The 19,879-nt window shown below is 44.5% G+C and overlaps 2 protein-coding genes and 1 long non-coding RNA gene across 3 annotated transcripts; all 3 read right to left on the minus strand.

Moving 5' to 3' along the window:
* Positions 1-1,784: 1,784 nt before the first annotated feature.
* On the minus strand, positions 1,785-4,150 carry LOC146370242 (uncharacterized). Its single transcript, XM_084909082.1, has 5 exons — positions 3,529-4,150; positions 3,080-3,491; positions 2,762-3,036; positions 2,194-2,649; positions 1,785-1,811 (listed from the first exon to the last, which is right to left on the minus strand). Exons 1-5 carry the CDS (start codon positions 3,997-3,999, stop codon positions 1,785-1,787), a joined length of 1,641 nt encoding a protein of 546 aa, XP_084765208.1. The 5' UTR covers positions 4,000-4,150.
* A 12,167-nt stretch (positions 4,151-16,317) lies between these two features.
* LOC146370243 (uncharacterized) lies at positions 16,318-17,160 on the minus strand. Its single transcript, XR_014797222.1, has 3 exons — positions 17,046-17,160; positions 16,832-16,956; positions 16,318-16,717 (listed from the first exon to the last, which is right to left on the minus strand). It is a non-coding gene; the product is annotated as an uncharacterized LOC146370243 (long non-coding RNA).
* A 76-nt stretch (positions 17,161-17,236) lies between these two features.
* Positions 17,237-18,698, minus strand: LOC146370244 (uncharacterized). Its single transcript, XM_084908789.1, has 4 exons — positions 18,579-18,698; positions 17,780-17,870; positions 17,455-17,657; positions 17,237-17,350 (listed from the first exon to the last, which is right to left on the minus strand). Exons 1-4 carry the CDS (start codon positions 18,664-18,666, stop codon positions 17,286-17,288), a joined length of 447 nt encoding a protein of 148 aa, XP_084764915.1. The 5' UTR covers positions 18,667-18,698; the 3' UTR covers positions 17,237-17,285.
* Between the last annotated feature and the right edge of the window lie 1,181 nt (positions 18,699-19,879).

Here is a 19,879-nt window from a genome sequence, read left to right on the forward strand (position 1 = left end):
TAACAGAAACAAGCTTCTACACTCATTTTATTTAGTTCTGTTAATTTCAAAACAAAGCTTCTTTTCCTTTTTCTTGACTAATGGTGTCACCTCCTGTAAGTTGTCATGACTTTTGAGTCATGATATGTATAAATTCTAAATGAGTGAAAGTCAGGGACTGGGCCAGATCGGACGGTCTGAGGCAGCTTTGTTCTGGTCTCCACCTCTGTGTGGAGTTGCTTCCTTGAGCTCATCCACTCACATCTGCAGGTAGTTTGAAATCAAGAGGCTGTGCATTTAGGAGCTGTGGTGCTAGATCTCCAGCAGTTTGTATTTCTGCCATGGTAGTAAATGGGCTCTGTCTCTTGTCTTCATTTCTCTGCGTTTACTCTTTAGTAACTTTTGTATATCATCTTCTCTGTAGAACTACACACCTGCTACTATATAACTCATCTGGAAATCTTACCTCTCCTGTCTCGAGGAATTTCCAGTTATCAGCAGGTTTTTGCCATTCTGCTTGCAGCTACGCCAGGGGTGGCCAACTCCAGGCCTCGAGGGCCAGTGTCCTGCAGGTTTTAGATCTCAACCTGGGTCAACACACCTGAATGAAATGATTAGTTCATTACCAGGCCTCTGGAGAACTTCAAGACATGTTAAGGAGGTCATTTAGCCATTTAAATCAACTGTGCTGGATCAGGGACACATCTCAAACCTGCAGGACACCGGCCCTCAAGGCCTGGAGTTGGACACTCATGAGCTGCGCCATGCCTCTCCAAAAAGCCCCAAAATCACACACGCTTGGTTTGAAACCCAGCCAGCCCACTGATAACCACCCTTGCCATCATCACCCAGTGCATGCCAAGTAAGGCAAAGCAGAGCAGTTATCCAAGCAGCCATTCTCCATCTTCTCACCTACGAGTACTATCTTATATGATACCTGATATAGCTCATAGCTTCTGCCCACCCAGCTCCCCCTCTTCCCAGCAGCACTTTGAAAACAAATACTGAAAACACAAATCCCACCATCTGGCTCTGTTTTTGGTGCTCAGTAACAGTCGAATCATGGCACTGAAAATTCTTTTTTAATGGTATCCGTCATGTTCTCTAGGAAGTGGTTGGAGAGCTCAACCTCACAGCTGTGTAAACTTTCATGTGCTCTTCTACTAAAAACACTTAAAGTGCTTTACACAACTTGCCTCATTCACCCAGAAGATCCATTAGAGCTGATTGAGGAGCATCAGGGTGCAGAAGTAAGCTTGAGAGAAGGCGAGAAGGAGAAAAGACACAACCAACACGAGCACAAGGACAAACTAGGGTCACACACACAACTTTATACAAGTAAAGACACACATACATGTACAGTAGTACAAAGAATATTATGTAAAGCCGCTCGACAATAGTGGAAAGAATACCAATAAAGTGTATCAATATGAGTCAAAGTATGCGTCTGCAGTTCAGCATCAACAAATGAAGTTAACAGGAGTTCATGTGACTAGTTCACATGACATAGAAATCAGCTTTTAAACAGAGTGCAGTTATGGGTTTCTTCAAATATTAACTAGGTGACAATAAATGTCACCCACAGAGCCACCAATTAAACTGTAAACAAGACATGATCAGCGTTAATTGTTCACTGTTTCAAAAGAAAATAAAGTCCCTGTAACAACGTGTCAGTGACACAGATGTTTTTGAAGCTGTTGTTAAAGTTGTTTACACCAACGTTTAAATCTAATACAACAGGAAGGAAGAACAAAAATGGTCACAACTATTACTAACAGTGTGACTCACAGTAGTAATTGCTTCATTCAAGCTGCCACATCAGAGCACTCTACCTGAAAAAAAGGACAGCAGGTGTGTTTTTGTAACATTTTTTTAAAGAAAAAAACTTAAATGAAATTAAACATGAATTGTTTTTGAAGTTTTTCAAAAAAAAAAAAATCCACGTTGTGCAAAAACATGCAGGCAGAAAATGCATTACTTCAAAAATCAATGAGGAGAGAAGCACAGGCCCAGACTTCTGAATCAAAACAACAACACATGCAGATGTTTGACATCAACGCCAACTACAGAAGTGACCTAACAGCAGTGAATCTTTGCACTCGGATGTAGTAAATAACCGGATGCGCATCCCGCAGCGGTGCAAAAAAAAGAAAAGACGCCACAAAACATTCTGAGGCGGCCCATCACCACAACAAAAGAGTCCAGGCGGCCTACCTCGGGTCCCGTGACGGCAGTAGGACGCTTTAGGCGGCCGACCTCGAGTCCAGTGGGGGCAGCGTTGCAGCTCCGGCGGGCGGCCGTGGGTCCGGCAGCAGCAGCAAAACGGTTCTGGGGGCCTACAACTGATCCAGTGGCGGCGGAGCTGCAGCTCCGGTGGCTTGCCATGCGTCCAGAGGTGGCGGCGCTGTACCTCCGGCGGCCTGCCACAGGTCTGGCGGTAGCAGTGAAACGGTTCCGGCGGCCTGCCCTGGGTCCGGTGGCGGGGGCGCTGCCCCTCCTGCGGCCTGCCCCAGGTCCGGTGGCGGCGGCGGTGCTCCTCCGGCGGCCTGCCCCGGGTCCGGTGGCGGCGGCGCCGCTGCTCCGGTGAGCAACAGCGAGGTGTGGTACATGGCCGATGACGCGCTGGTCGCTGACGTGGACGCGCTGGACGTGGATGGCGTGAAGGGCGTGCTAGACATGGGCAGCGTGGAGGGCGCGCTAGACGTGGGCAGCGTGGAGGGCGCGCTAGACGTGGGCAGCCTGGAGGGCGCGCTAGACGTGGGGGTCCCTCCGGCACACTGACCTCCAGTTCTGGCCGAGCGGGTCTCTCCGGACCTCCGAGCCCCTCCCGCTCGCCGATTTCCTGCTCCGGCTCGCCGATCTCCTCCGGCTGCGGCGCGGGCTCCTCCCGCTCGCCAAGCTCATCTGCTGGCAACGCCGGTCGCTCCGGCTCGTTGAGGTCCTCCAGCAGCGGCGCTGGCTCCTCAGCTGGTGGCTGGCCGAGCTCCGGCGCGGGCCCCTCCCGCTCGCCGAGCTCCTCTGCCGGAGGCGCGGGTCGCTCCCGCTCGCCGAGCTCCTCTGCCGGCAACGCCGGTCGCTCCCGCTCGCCGAGCTCCTCTGCCGGCAACGCCGGTCGCTCCCGCTCGCCGAGCTCCTCCGGCGCCAGCGCCCCCGCTCGCCGAGCTCCTCCGGCGCCAGCGCCTCGGCCGGCTCCCGCGAGCTCCTCTGGCTCCCGCGAGCTCCTCGGCCGGCGGCGCGAGCTCCTCCGGCTCGCCGGGCTCCTGCTCCTCGGCTGGCGGCGCGAGCTCCTCCGGCTCGCCGGGCTCCTGCTCCTCGGCCGGCGGCGCGAGCTCCTCCGGCTCGCCGGGCTCCTGCTCCTCGGCCGGCGGCGCGAGCTCCTCCGGCTCGGGCTGGGCAGGTCCAGGTGGCGACATAGCAGCCGGTGAAAAAGATGGCAGAATGGTGGCTGCAGGCAGATGAGACGACGGCGGTGCTACAGCTGCAGATGGTGAAGCAGCGAGTGGTGTGGAGACCTCTGACCGAGGTCTCCGCAGCGAGTGGTGTGGAGACCTCTGACCGAGGTGATGTTACCTGCGCTGTCGGCTCGTCCACTGCAGACACAAACACAGATGGTGAGGGAAATGGAAAATTGTCCGTACTACTCACCACAGCCGGCTCTTGAGATGTCCGTGGATCAGGCTGCGGTGAGGAACGTCGTTTCCGTGTAGACGTCGGGGCCGGCGTCTCAGGCTGTGAAACCACCAGCTGTCCGGGCCGGTGAGCAGCCTGAGGAGGAGAGTGGAGGTGGAGGGTGGAAAGCAGGAAGTCCATGACGATTGGATTGAGATCGTCAACCAGCCAGGGAAATTTAAAAAGCGTCTCCTGCAGCCGCCTCTCCACGGCACGACGCAAACCTTCCGCGGGCTTCTCCCACCATAACTCACAGAGTCTGTAAACCCTGTCCATAATCTCCCTCCTGAGCCTCTCCTCAGAGACCGCTGGGTCCATGTCTGGCGGGATCATTCTGTCACGGTTTGGCATGGCAAACCGTGGGGGTGTGAGGAAAAGGAGGACCCAGGCGCGGAGCTCTGTGTGCTAAGCAGTGTGTTTATTTACAGTGGTAAGGAAAATAACAGTAAATCCTCTGTGCAATCCCGACTCCCGTGACGTGTCCTCTTCCCAGTGTCCCTTCTCCCCGCTCCTTGGTGTCTGAGCACCCCATGCTCGCTGTCCTCTCGTCTCCCCGCTTCTCCTGGGGAGATAACAAACAGGCAGCCGTAAGACACACACACAATGCGGAAGAACAATCGTACTGACTGGCCGAGAGACTGACGTGAAGTCACGCAATGATCCCGCGTCGGAGAGAGCTCCACCACACTCTCAAGTAGCTCCTCCGACGAGGCCTGATCAGCTGCAGGTGTGACATGGTCTTCAGGTGTGGCCAATCACCTGCCAGGGCCACACCCACACACACAGACACATATGCAGGGAGAACGAGGGACAGCAATACAAAATACATATATTATAATATTAGTCCAAAACTGCTCAGGGTCCCTGGGTCGCTCAGACCCAGTACCCTGACAAAATAATTGTATTAGATCCAAAACATCCGGAAGCATAAACACAAATAACCACACACATAGAGACGGGGAAAGCAGAGAAAACAACAAAACACTACACACGGAAAATAAACATATTTATAAGGACCTCCCGAGGAGGATGACCCATGAGGATCGCCAGCCCGAGGTAAGTACAAAAAGACATAAGTCCTGGGTCCCCAGATCCAGGCCATGATATAAAGTGGTCAGTGTAACTGTTCTCCCAGGCAGTATTATAAAGGGTAGTATCCAGGCATCCATGAAAAAGAAGATTTATAAGGTTGAGGTGAGTTAGAAGTAAGCTAGCCAGCTGACATGATATATTTTGTACCGGCTAATGTATTTAATAAAACGCACATACAACACTGCTAAAACAGTGGAAGTAAACAAAATTGAAAATCTCCATAACAGAGTTTTTTGGAGAGTTAGTTACGTTAGTTGAGATTATCTATCTGCCGGGTGACTAGCTACAGTGGTGCCAGTACACACAGCAGCACTGCAAGTGTTTCTTAGAATGTTTAGGGTAAGCATTAACTTTCTTTCAATGTACGTGCATGTTGAGGGTCAGTCAGTGAGGTTCAGCTCCTGTGAGTGCCCGATTGGCAAAGATAAGTGCCATCATATGGCTGCATTGTTGATTTGGGTGGAGAAGAATGTGTATCGCACTGATGTGGAATGTGTATAGAAGAGCGTGAAATTATCCAAAGCAGAAGAAATTACTGCCAAGAGAGTCTGACATGACACCATCAACAACACAAGGTCAGTTATTCATTTAAAATTCACTCTTTGTTCTAATTATTCTCTTAATTTTACTTAAAGCATTGTGTTTAATATTGAGACACACATGTAGTGTACATCAAAAAATTTAAAATGTTCTTTAAGTGAAGAGTCCTATATAAATGCTCGATAGTATCTGATCTTAAAATTACTACTTATTAAAAGTATTTTCTGTTTCATTTTATTTAAGCTGGAATCAAAAGACCTGTCACCCAGGAGGACAAAGAATGGGCAGTGGCATCTCTCTCAGAACTTAAGCGTTTTACAGGGATGGGGTGGATTTTGAGTCCAGAAGGCCCTCAGGGAATTTGATATTTACTTTAACACATGGTATAAATTATACATTTATGTAAACTCCTGTAAACTACAGATCATAGTGTTTGCCTCCACTGTCCCCACTTTAATTTTATATGTATTTTGTGTACTCTACACTCGACTTTGTCTACTCTGTGGTCAAGTTTGCTTGGTCCCATTAAAACCTTTAAAATCCTTTTGCTTTAAATCTTGACTCTACCAACAAAGACATTTGATGGAGTGCTAAGGAACCTGCGATTTGCCCAAGCAGAAGACAAGGCTAATTATTTACTGGCATCACTGGCTGTGTCTAAGGAAGAGGAGAAACAGGTCAAGGAAGCAACAGTTGGGCTAACGAAGAATGCATTGAAGTAAGAAAGTGCCTTGAAATTAAGTCTGTTAGGTGTTAAGCAAGAAATTTTAGTTAACTGTGTCTCTTAATTTGTCTTTGTTTATAAAAGTTCAGTATATCACAAGAGGAGAATTGCAGCCAGCAATTTCGGTTTGGTCCTGGGTGCAGTCCAGCGGTGCTCATACCCTCCTTTCTTATTTAAGACTCTGCTTGGCCAGTGCAACCTGACAGAAGGATCTAATGTAAGCTGTTAGTAAATAGGGTCTGTGCTTCTGTAGCTGAGATATAATGTACTGAGTGAGTCACAGTGAACATTCTCAAAAATGCATTGTATATAGTTTATTTTTTATTATGTGAATTTTTTTTTTGTAATATTAAGGTTCCACATGTCACTGTTGTAGTGGGGCTTTATTCAGTGAGACACCGCATGTAGACTGGGGCCAAGGCCCTGTCTCAATATGCGTACTTGTGCGTACTTGCGTTCTCGTGTACTCGTGATACGTCATCAGTCGGAGACCAAGTACTGTTCCAATTCAAAGTACGCATCAAGTCGAGAACGCGAAAAAGTCCCGGATGTTGATGCTTTTTCCGCTGAAGAATCAGAATGTATGGGCAAAACTCTGATTGTGCACCCTCTGTTGGAGCCTACTAAGAACATTTCTGTCGATACAGAGTTAACCCCGGACAGTTTGAATTCAGTCTTGACATGTACTGCTGAATCTATGAGTGATGCTGTGGGTTCGCAACCCAAGAATGGGGAGGGAGACTTAACGGGCTGTTTCTGCCCTGTTCTCTTAGAGCAGAGAAGCCTAAGCAGAACTGTTTCTTCTGAACTCGTTCAGCTAGTTAAACCGAGCCCTAGAGGCTCAGGGGAGCCTATACCACCCCCTGCATCACGCTCACTACAAACACCTCTTCAACTGTTAGCTCATTCAGCAGCCCAGTTAGCTGTTCAGCTGCCCTCAGGTCAGTCAGCTGCCCAGTTAGCTACCCCGTTACCTATAGCACAATCATCTGCTCCTTCACTAGTTTCGTTCTCACCACAACGGTCACTTCAGTCTTTCTCAACCCAGTCTCCTGCTGAGCAGCCATCTTTTCTCACTCGTGTTAAGCAGAAAAACATGCCCAACAGGACTGTTTTCGTTCCTCAAAAGCTGGCCCGATTAGAGACATTTACTACCTCCAGGGCCTCCCCAGAGTCCGAGTTTCAACCCGCAGTTGACTCTGGACCCCTGGAGGCTAAGGAGTCAGCCGAGGACTGCACCCAGCTGTTGCCTCCTGAGCCTAACCTATGTGTTGCTCAGCCCCAGTCCCCGCACCTGCTGGTTCTGAGACTGTTTTCGCTGGAGGGCCCGAGGAGCCCGCCCAGCCTCCTGCTTCGCCAGCTGGAGGGCCCAAGGAGCCCGCCCAGCAACCTTCCTCGTCAGCTGGGGGGCCCGATGAGCCCGTCCAGCCACCAGCTGTTCCACCAGCAGCCTCATCCACGCCTGCAGCAGCAGCCGCATCCACAGTTTCGTCCACGCTGCCACCTGCTGCAGCGCCTCCGTCTCCGGCTTCCACGCCGCCGCCAGCTGCAGCCTCGGAGTCGTCATCCTCGCCAGCTGCGGCCTCCGTGTCTTCATCCTCGCCAGCTGCGGCCTCCGTGTCTTCATCCTCGCCTGGTCCAGCTTCAGCTTCACCCACGCCGTCGCCTGGTCCAGCTTCAGCTTCACCCACGCCGTCGCCTGGTCCAGCTTCAGCACCACCCACGCCGTCGCCTGGTCCAGCTTCAGCACCACCCACGCCGTCGCCTGGTCCGGCCTCTGCCTTAGCTTCGCCTTCGCCTGGTCCAGCCTCGTCTGGGTCTGCGGTTTATCGGCCACCTTCCAGGCTACTGGTCGGGCGACATCGCCGCCGCTGCCTTCCGCGCGGCCGGCCCCCGGAACCCCTTCGCCTGAGTCGCCGCCGCTGCCTTCCGCGCGGCCGGCCCCCTGAACTGTTTCCACATCGCCGCCATTGCCGCACGCACGGCCGGCCCCCGGAACTGTTTGCCCGTCGCCACCGTTGCCGTCCGCACGGTCGGCCCCCTGAACTTTTTAGGGACTCATGATAGATTTGGTTTAGTTTGTCGATTTTCCTGGACTTTTTGCTCCTTGTCTTTTGGTTGTTTCTGTCCCTCCTTCCTGGACCCCCTCCGCCCTCCCTGGTCTGGTTTCGTGGGTCTGTTGGTTTTGTTTTGGGCTGTCGGGAGCCAGCCCTTACGGGGGGGGGGTACTGTCACGGTTCTGGGTCATGTTGACCCAGCTTTCTGTTTTTCATGCTTTGGTGTTTTTCTAGATTATGATTTGATTTATCAGTGATACTGTTTTGATTATGATTATTATTTAGTAGGCTTGGTCAGTGTCAAGTCTGTCTCTCTCTGTCTAGTCCGTGTCTTAGTAAAGTGTGTTTTGTTTCCTGTTTTACTTTGAAGGTTCTTGTTCCTGTCTGATGTCAGTGTTCCGGCTTTGCTCTCCCTGTCTCGTTAGGTCTTATTCCTCCCAGCTGTGTCCCCCTTCTGTCTCTAATTCCTTGATGACTCCCTCAGTGTATTTAAGCCCAGTCTGTCTTTGTGTCAGTGTCGCGTCGTTAACGTCTGTTCACCCGCACTTGCTGTGTGTTCATGATTTCCAGTCCTCCTGCATCTCAGTTTAGAGTTTTGTTTGCTTTTGTGAGTTTTATTTTATGTTGAAGTTTTGTTCCAGCAATAAAGCTGCATTTTCAGTTGAAACCTCGGTTCCTAAGAGTCCTGCATTTTGGGTCCACCACTCCTGCCTGCCTGCCACACAGCCGACCATGACACAACCTGAAGAGCCGGTTCGGAGCCGAAAGAGCCGGCTCTTTTTAGAGAACCGGCTCTTTCGGTTCGGCTCACTAAAAAGAGCCGGAAATCCCATCACTAGTACTTAGAATTGAGAAAGGGCCATGCTGCTAGTGATGGGATTTACGGCTCTTTTTAAAGCTCGACTCACTAAAAGGAGCCGGATTTTTCGGCTCCCAACTAGTGATGTGCGGGTCGATCCTGAAATATCGATTTCTCCGATACCAATCATTTATGTTCTAGAATCAATTCTCACATTAAAATATCGATATTTTACTAATTTAGAGTAAATTTGTAGTTTATCATTAACAGGAACACAGTGGAAAGAAACTATAACATTCGGATTGTCTACATTCAAAGGAACTACTTCCTCTTCCGCCTTTCATAGTCATGTGCGAAATACAGCTGTATAAATGTCTCGCAGCCCCTTGGCGTGCGCACTCACAACAATGGCTGAGTGTAATTGGAGTCATGTGCGGACATATTTTAACTCCACAAACAGCTTAGACGTGGTTTGCGATATATGTGGCAAAAAAGTGCTCCAAGAGTGAGGTGTTGTGGCCATACTAGGGAGACATTCAAAAGGGCTGTTTGGGGGGGGGATAAATACATTTTACAGGGTTTATTTATTGGATAAAATACGTTAAATGTCACCGTTATTATTGGCCGGCCCGGAAACAGCGGGGGTTGTCCAAATTCAGAGGCTGCTTCCACCTGAGGACCCGGCCTTTGCGGTCTAAAGAAAGCCGGGTAGTACGTCACGAGCTCCCTCGGTGGACTGAAACTCTGCCGTCTGCTCCTTGCTATCTAAAATATAACCGGGCACTGACTTAAACTCTCGACCGTCTCACACTTCTGTTTAATCAGTTTTCTGTTTGACGTTTATTCAGCTGTGTGAAAACCCCAGAGGAACCCACCCGAGGGATTAATAAAGTTAAATTTAATTCAATCTAATCTAACAACTTTAATCTCAGCCAAACCGATTTACTCACGAACAAATAAAACACTGAAAAAGCCAAACAATAACATTTTTAAGTTATCAAAGTGACTTATATATCATGTTTAACCCGAGTAGCGAAAGACCGCGGGGGTTTGAAAACGATGTGTCGACCGGCTCAGATATTTGAAGTTTACACAGCTACATACTCACCTGAAAATACAGGGAGTGCAGAATTATTAGGCAAATGAGTATTTTGTCCACATCATCCTCTTCATGCATGTTGTCTTACTCCAAGCTGTATAGGCTCGAAAGCCTACTACCAATTAAGCATATTAGGTGATGTGCATCTCTGTAATGAGAAGGGGTGTGGTCTAATGACATCAACACCCTATATCAGGTGTGCATAATTATTAGGCAACGTCCTTTCCTTTGGCAAAATGGGTCAAAAGAAGGACTTGACAGGCTCAGAAAAGTCAAAAATAGTGAGATATCTTGCAGAGGGATGCAGCAGTCTCAAAATTGCAAAGCTTCTGAAGCGTGATCATCGAACAATCAAGCGTTTCATTCAAAATAGTCAACAGGGTTGCAAGAAGCGTGTGGAAAAACCAAGGCACAAAATAACTGCCCATGAACTGAGAAAAGTCAAGCGTGCAGCTGCCAAGATGCCACTTGCCACCAGTTTGGCCATATTTCAGAGCTGCAACATCACTGGAGTGCCCAAAAGCACAAGGTGTGCAATACTCAGAGACATGGCCAAGGTAAGAAAGGCTGAAAGACGACCACCACTGAACAAGACACACAAGCTGAAACGTCAAGACTGGGCCAAGAAATATCTCAAGACTGATTTTTCTAAGGTTTTATGGACTGATGAAATGAGAGTGAGTCTTGATGGGCCAGATGGATGGGCCCGTGGCTGGATTGGTAAAGGGCAGAGAGCTCCAGTCCGACTCAGACGCCAGCAAGGTGGAGGTGGAGTACTGGTTTGGGCTGGTATCATCAAAGATGAGCTTGTGGGGCCTTTTCGGGTTGAGGATGGAGTCAAGCTCAACTCCCAGTCCTACTGCCAGTTTCTGGAAGACACCTTCTTCAAGCAGTGGTACAGGAAGAAGTCTGCATCCTTCAAGAAAAACATGATTTTCATGCAGGACAATGCTCCATCACACGCGTCCAAGTACTCCACAGCGTGGCTGGCAAGAAAGGGTATAAAAGAAGAAAAACTAATGACATGGCCTCCTTGTTCACCTGATCTGAACCCCATTGAGAACCTGTGGTCCATCATCAAATGTGAGATTTACAAGGAGGGAAAACAGTACACCTCTCTGAACAGTGTCTGGGAGGCTGTGGTTGCTGCTGCACGCAATGTTGATGGTGAAGAGATCAAAGCACTGACAGAATCCATGGATGGCAGGCTTTTGAGTGTCCTTGCAAAGAAAGGTGGCTATATTGGTCGCTGATTTGTTTTTGTTTTGTTTTTGAATGTCAGAAATGTATATTTGTGAATGTGGAGATGTTATATTGGTTTCACTGGTAAAAAATAAATAATTGAAATGGGTATATATTTGTTTTTTGTTAAGTTGCCTAATAATTATGCACAGTAATAGTCACCTGCACACACAGATATCCCCCTAAAATAGCTAAAACTAAAAACAAACTAAAAACTACTTCCAAAAACATTCAGCTTTGATATTAATGAGTTTTTTGGGTTCATTGAGAACATGGTTGTTGTTCAATAATAAAATTATTCCTCAAAAATACAACTTGCCTAATAATTCTGCACTCCCTGTATGTTAAAAGTTTTTTTGCGACCCAGAAAGAGAAATAAGAGTAATATTAAAACTAAGTAGCTGCAGTAGTAGTAGCCATTGTTGGAAACTGGAATTGGCTGGGCCGCGCTATAAATTCTGTGATATGGTTTTTCAATTTTGTTGCCCGGTGGAAAATTGGGAAAAATTCGGGAGAATGGTGGCTCCGGGAGATTTTCGGGAGGGGCACTGAAATTCGGTGTTCTCCCGGAAAAATCGGGAGGGTTGGCATGTATGGTTGTGTCAACATCACTAACATGGTCAAACACCTCAGAGTAAATCATATCACAGAATATGACGAGCGTATGTTGAGGCGAACTGAAGAGGAGGACAGGGACAGGTGCTGCTAGGGCGAGACAGACATCTCTCACGGAGTCCTTTAGTGCTGCAGGCAGGCAAGGTGTTCAAATAGCGCACAACTTCAGTTTTTTTTATTTCTATATGATGAACTCTGCATTATTAAATAATAATAATAAGTAATCTGATGTCCTGTAATCATTATGATGCTATAATTTGAGATACAATAAATAAAATAACTTTTTGTACAAAGTATCGGTATCGGATCAGTATCGTCGATACCACCCTGAATATTACTATCGGATCGGAAAGGAAATCAGTGGTATTGCACATCACTACTCCCAACCAGCTCTTCAGGTTGTTTTGTTGCTTTAATTAATTTATTATTAACAACAATATAAAATTATGTACAAAAGGAATTACTAATGTAAAAAAAAAAAAAAAACCATGGTTTTATTTATATATGTTTATATAAAAATATATACGGTGCCCCCTAGAGACAAAGCACGTACAAACTCCAAAAAACATGTACAAACTCCAAAACACATTTCTAGCGTTAACTGAACTTAGAAAACAGAGCTACCTAGATCAGTGGTCCCCAACCCCCGGGCCTCGGACCGGTACCGGTCCGTGAGTCGTTTGGTACCGGGCCGCGAGAGTTGAGGCTCAGGTGTGAAATGTATAGTTTTCAGGGTTTTTATCGGTTTTCAGCGTTATTTTGTTATCGTTTTTATCGTTAACTCTGTTTCCCTGGGTCTTTTCACGTGTGTTATGAATAAATCTTCTTTTTTTCGGTACCGGTACTAGTTTTATTTTGTTGTATTTATCCGCGACACATTAAAGGCCGGTCCGTGAAAAATATTGTCGGGCATAAACCGGTCCATGGCGCAAAAAAGGTTGGAGACCGCTGACCTAGATCACTTAGGCTACGTCCACACGTACACGGGTATTTTTGAAAATGGAGATTTTCCGTTTTAAAAAATAATCCCATCCACACGTAAACGCAGAAATGAAGGAAAACGCTGCTAGGAACATGCCAAAGCAACAGGTGGCGATATATTCCTAACCGTGTAGAAATGTTGGCCAATCAGAAGTCTAGAAGCGTCGGTGGGAAAAAGTGAACAAGGATGGGGCATAGAAGCAGAACCGAGTCGTATGTGTGGAGGGAGAGTAACTGTGTGTGTCTATGTAAGCATTTAAACACTGCAAAGAGTACAATTAACAGTAACAGCATTGTAGAAATTCATTTCATCAAAACAATAACGTGGCGCACAGTGTGACGTCAAAAAAGGCGCACACCTTTGACGCTGCGTTTTCTCCGTTTTTCTTGTCCACACATAAATGCAAAAACTGAGTTTTCAAAAATATCCACCCTGGCCGGAGTTTTTAAAAATCTCAGTTTTCAGTGACCGAAAACGCCGTTTACGTGTGGACGAAAGGTGCAAACGCATAGAAAAATCTGCGTTTTCAAAAATACCCGGGTACGTTTGGATGTAGCCTTAAATTACACAATTCAAGGCATATGTGTATTGTTTGTGTATTTATACACAAGCACTCATATATATTCAAATAATTTAAAAAAAAAAGTTCATTTACCTTTTACTACCACACACCAAATCCGGTTGTTGGTACTTCCTGGCTTGTGTAGCCACTAGGTAACAAAAGCTCAACATTGCGCCTTGCATCCTGGAGCACTTCTGTTGTGTTTTGTACATGTTTTGGAGTTTGTACGTGCTATGGAGTTTTTACGTGCTTCGGAGTTTGAACGTGCTTTGGAGTTTGTATGTGCTATGGAGTTTTTACGTGCTTTGGAGTTTGTACGTGCTTTGGAGTTTTTACGTGCTTTGGAGTTTGTACGTGCTATGGAGTTTTTACGTGCTATGGAGTTTTTACGTGCTTTGGAGTTTGTACGTGCTTTGGACTTTGTTCGTGCTATGGAGTTTGTACGTGCTTCATTCATATCTGCATGAGAAATGCATCATTCAAACTGTTTATTGTTAGTTTTAAAACAAATAAGTTGTTTTTTTTATGATGTAAAATCCCGAGTATATACATAAAACACGTACGAAAAATGTATGTATGTTTCTAGGTCTGCTGGAGCTGCTCAATTTGAATCCACCAATCAGAGAGGCTGTGTACTTTTTCCCGCCAAAACAGCTGCATCTGTTTCAGCCCTTTTACACACACAGTACAGAGAGACAGGCTTTTTGCAGTGTATTTCTCATATTGAGGATTCCCCTCGAACAAATGGCCATAATTTCCTAACTGTAGGGTCATTCTTAGAGTGTTTTGTTCAGAAGAAATGGGGGAATCTTTAAGTGGTGACCATTAATAATTAAAACATGAATTATTAAAGATATATGACTTGTAATGTACCATAACTGAGTAGAGGCGAAGCAAAAACTGCCTTGACTTGCCCTCAAACAACGTTTTGTAACTCTAAATCTATATGGAGCATCGATATCATTCTTTCACAGAGATACAGCAGGCTTTGGTGAACAGTGATGGAAGTTTTCAGGGCTCTGTGGAAATCCATCAAAAAGATATGACGAGAGAAAAAGTGCTTCATTTCCAGAGTGTGAAATCTGAAGAAATCTGAGCAGGGGACAAATTTCCAACCCTCAAACAAATGTAATTCATGGCCAAATGGTAATTTGGTCTTGACTTCTGCACTTCCATAATTATTTGAATAAAACAGCAATTTAAGCATTAAAACAGCAGGAATGGTAAAATGAATAATGAAATGAATTTGTTGGCTTCTTCAAAGGTACCGAATGAAATATTGTTTATGGACCTGCCCCCTTTAATACCTACAAAATACAATATTAAGCTTTGATCTTCATTTCTAGGTGTGTTATTAATGTTTTTAAACTGTTTAAGAAAAACATATATAACATTTTAGCCTTCTAAAAAATAAAAAATAAATTAAAAACTGTAACATATGATGCTGACCATACAGATAGGCAGTTGTTGACCTAGTGGAGGAATGTTCTTTATGGAATGTTTAAGTGTTTAAAAAGTCTGTTAAGCTCTGTACATCCTTAAGGATTAAAGAGTGTTTTATTAACCATGCTTTCTGTTTCATTTAATAAACACGGCAGTTTTATGCATTTCCAGCTATTTAATAGATTTAAAAAATAAATAAATAAATAAACAATTAGCACAGGAATACACTTGAAACTATAACTTTTAAATATTGTTTAAATTAATGAACATAACAAGTAATAAAAAAAAGTATAAGTATATATAAATAAAATATAATTAAAAAACAATTCATTCTTTATAAAATAAAATTTTGCATATTTGAACATTTTAAACCGTATGAACAAAAAAAAGGAACTATATACATATTTTTTTTAATTCTCTATTTTTGATGTCAAAAATTTGTTTTCCTCTGATTTTCACACTGGCGGTGACCGTGGCCTTCTCAAAGTCTTCCTCATAGGGCTTCCACGTTTCACCATCGATGAACAGGGTTTCTCCAGTTTGTAGGAGTACCTCTAGTTGGTTGGACTGCAGTGCACTGCACTGCTCTGCAGTGGCCACACCAACTATATGTACCTCTGTTCTGTCATCTTCCTTTGTCTGTCGATACACAATAGGCATATATTTAACCTTGCAAGCTTGACCTTTTTTCATATAAAAACTACAAAAATATGGTAATCACGTGTCTTGATGCACGGTCAATCATCCAGGTAAGGAAATCCCAAAAGATTGATTCTGTTCATCTGGACGTAGCTTTTTCAAGTGGGAGAAGCATTTCGTCACTCATCCAAGTGACTTCTTCAGTCTCAGCTGACTGCAGGTTTCCCCAATTTTATAAACAATACATTTGCACAATGACTGAAACTAGCACCACTGAAGGAACAATGGGCTGGGAGGTCAGTTCCTTAATCAATAATATGCAAATTGTCATGACCATTGATCAACAACCACTGATCAAAGACCACTGAGACCTGCAGTCAGCTGAGACTGAAGAAGTCACTTGGATGAGTGACGAAAGGTTTTTCCCACCGAAAACGCTACGTCCAGATGAACAGAGTCAATCTTTTGGAACAACTATAATTCGAAACATTTTGGTAAATGACATTGCTATTACATGTTGGTACAAACATATGGCTTCTTCATACCTCAGTCTTTGTATATGAGGTCGTCTGCAGCTGTAGACCATAAGCTGAGCGGTTCAGTTTAACGTGGGAGACCTTTATGTGGTCTCCTACATGAACATCATGAATTGATGCCTCCCTCCACAAGGAGACTGTCATGGTGTCGTGCCCATCCTGATATCACAAACATGACAGAATGAAAGATTTATTCATTAACTAATACGAAAAGTCACTAACTACCAAAAAAAAGCCTGCAAGCTAATACAATCTGCTCATCTAACACCAATCTCAAATATGCCAAATGCTAAATTTCACCATTTTCAATATTACACTTTCGTTGCACCATTACCTGCTTTAGCTGCAGCTTTCTTATAGGCACTTGTTGTTTGCCTGCAACAACTTTCCTCACTGCCGAACACTGAAAATTCAATTAAAATCTAATGTCAGTTATAGTGATTGCATAAACCTGTGTGTGTAGATCTAGGCGTTTCTTTTTTTTTTTGACTTACTACATCTATTATTTTATTATTGTTGTTAATGATAAATCTAAAACCATTTACAAAATAACAGCGGTTGATCTTGTTCTCACAATTTAGTGTTTGTTTGACAACAACAACAACAAAAAATATTATTTTTTACTTTTAAAGACATAAAAAAGTAATGGTTTCTTTGAAAACCTAAACAAATATTTATTTAAATGTCCCTGGGAGCCCGCAAAACTCCAACACACTCCTGGGACCATGGGTGCTCCACCCTACAGAGAAAAAGAAACAAAAACAGAGTTCAGTTTGGACCGCTAGTGTTTGACTATTAAATCATGCAGATGTGTGAGATAGTATCTTGTTTTTTTTGTGAAAGTAGATTATACCTGAATAACGACTCTTGGGCTTACACAGGGTGGTTTTGCGGGTATCAATGTAAGCCCCCACAGCTTCAATCCAGCCTGTTCTGAAAGGTAGGACGCTGAAGACTGTTCTTTAACAATCTTTGCTCCTGTAGATAAAAACACAGAGTGAGAAAGGAATCGCAAAACAACAACAAAGAAATTCTTACGTGAATTCTGATCCGATTTCATGTCTTACCCAGTTCCTCCAGAGCAAAGTTGGGCATCCTGTCCCCAACTGGAAGAAGGAAGTCAATTCTTTTTCGTAAGTCCATTAACTCCCTTTGCAGCTCTTGTAGCTGCCTTTCCACCTGTTTATGTCCATTCATTAAGTACTGCAATTGAGAAGAACCATTCATGTTATAATATATATATATAATAATAAACTGTCATTATCTGAGTAATTTTCAGGGAATATATTATGAGCTTCATATGTTTTTCATACCTCACTCATGAACGGGGTGGAAAAGTACATTTTCAGCCCTCCAATACTGAAAATCAATCCTGGTGGATGACGAGAAACACAGAATAAGAAGAGAAGCTTAATCCAGAAGAAAAGCACATAGTACTAGAAAGACTGTAATTGTTTGTGGAAGGAGATCATTTACCAAAACACAAGGCCAGCATGAGGACCAAAAGTCCCAATGCCTTGATGGCTCTAAAGAGACCTCTGCTGCTGCCACTACTGTAGTCAACAAAATCATGGTCATTGTAGTCCACAGTGTCACAGTCAACAGTGTTGTATTCAGCTGTGTCTCGGTCAATATTGTCAGGGACTGGATGGGGACGGGGCCGTCGCCTTTTGAAAACTCTGCACAGTAAAAACAAAATCATGTAAGAAAAAATGTACATGGAAGAACAAATGGATTATGATTACAAAACATGCATCTATGTCAGTGGATGACAACAAAGAACATGTAGACCAGCACTAACCTGTGTAAAGTCTCCTTGTAGGAGATTAACGGCTCTCCTTGGCTGCCGTAATAGCCGTTAGACTGAAGTCTTTGGCTTCTTCTCAACATGGCTGTAAAATGAAAGGGAAACATGGGGTTAAGTGAGTCTCTAACACAAAGCTTATCAGACTTCATAACTATGATTTGAGCATGTTTCCATCAGAAGCAACTCTGTACAAATCAGTGCAAATTCTCTTATATATAAACTTCACGGTGCCAGCTTGTTCTTTTTAATGAACAGAATAATATTTGAATCACACCCATTTATGAAATCCGCTCTTAATAAAGAACTTTATTTTCCCAGTGTCTTCAAAAACATAGCGTCATATTGTTATGATTCATATCATAGCAACAGATCACAACATTTTCTTGCGTTTCTTGCAAAAAAATCTCTTTCACATGTCAGTTTGTTTGTTCACAATGTAGTTTTTAAAATTCAGAAAAAGAGGAAATCACCACAGCGGTAAAGAAAAGCTCAAAGCAACTAAATGAATTTGGCCCAAAATCCTGTCAAAAGGTTTTAAGAATTAAAAACTCTTTGTTTTTATAGTTAATATACAAAAGGAAATCAATTTTTATCAGACAAGCTGCGTCTAACAGGTAAGCAGTAAAATCACCTTTACAGTAGAATGCACTAAAAAGTGCTTTTCTGACATAATCAACTGGATATCATTTTTAAAATGTTCAGATTTGAAACACATATATTAAATGTAAGATGTGAAGCTAAAACATACTCTGTTTTTGTACTTGTTGATTTTTAGTCTAAAGATTGCACTTACCTTCACTTAAAACGAAAGTTGAAGACACTGAATCACTAAGTGTGCTTTTCCGTAAATTTGGACGTTTAGCACTTCTCACTGAACTCATCTGAACCAGAAAATTTAGGTGCAGAAGAAAAATTTCAAACCGCAGCTTTTTCAGGGACGTTACAAACAGATACATGCACAAATCGAATATGACGCACGCGCGTTCCATAAGAGCAGCACTTCGTGTGCGCATGCGCAAAGGTGTGAGCGTAGTTCTGTTTTTTTTTTATGAAATTTGCTCTTAATTAAATACCTTTCCTTCTCAGTCCCTTTATAAACACCGCATCATATTGTCAACATTCATATAGCACAACACAGGCGCTCACGAGCCCATGTGCAAAGGTGTGTTGCAGTGAATGAAGACAACTTTTCCATATTCACTGTCACTAATTTGTTTGATTTTGCTGTGAGAAAATTGTGACATATATGAGAATGAGGGAAGACCACGGTCATTTCAATACGGTATTAAAGTGTAATGAAACCGTTTCTCAGAGGGAAAGTGTGATTTTAGGACACCCGAGCCAAACATTAGCGGGCATCATTCTAGCTTATAATCAACAGCGGATCCAATGCGGATCCGGGTCGGATGAGCTGGGAAGCGACCGATCCGAATCGATCCAAAGGTTGCCGGTTCGAGCCCTGGCTCCGACAGTCTCGGTCGTTGTGTCTTTGGGCAAGACACTTCACCTACCACGTACTGGTGATGGCCAGAGGGGCCGATGGTGCGATATGGCAGCCTCGCCTCTGTCAGTCTGCCCCAGGGCAGCTGTGGCTACAACTGTAGCTTGCCTCCACCAGTGTGTGAATGAGAGAGTGAATGAATAGTGGAATTGTAAAGTGCTTTGAGGGTCTTGAATAGCGCTATATAAATGCAATCAATTATTATTATTTAAACCAACTGTCAACTGGTATTTTGTAAATATAACAATAAACGCGAATTCACTGTGTGATTGTGTAACTTTATTAGCAGGGTCCTCCTGAAATGCACCAACAACATTGAGAGTAACATCCTCCTCTCTGCTTCTTGATGCTCTCCGGTCGCTATGGTAACGCGTAAATAGTTCTTTCAAAATAAGACACACGGCTACAACACGGGAAAAGACCCAGGGAACCCGACTTAACGATTAAAAACCCTGAAAACCATACACTTCACACCCGAGCCTCAACTCTCGCGGCCCGGTACCAAACGGGCCCGGGTGTTGGGGACCGCTGCCGTTCAGAAGACACGGCACTAGATTGATTGACAATGGTCTACAGCAATCAGAACGCACAAA

Source organism: Perissodus microlepis, chromosome 16 (assembly GCF_051167445.1).
Source record: "Perissodus microlepis isolate ML-2025 ecotype Zambia chromosome 16, ASM5116744v1, whole genome shotgun sequence".
Classification (NCBI taxonomy): domain Eukaryota; kingdom Metazoa; phylum Chordata; class Actinopteri; order Cichliformes; family Cichlidae; genus Perissodus; species Perissodus microlepis.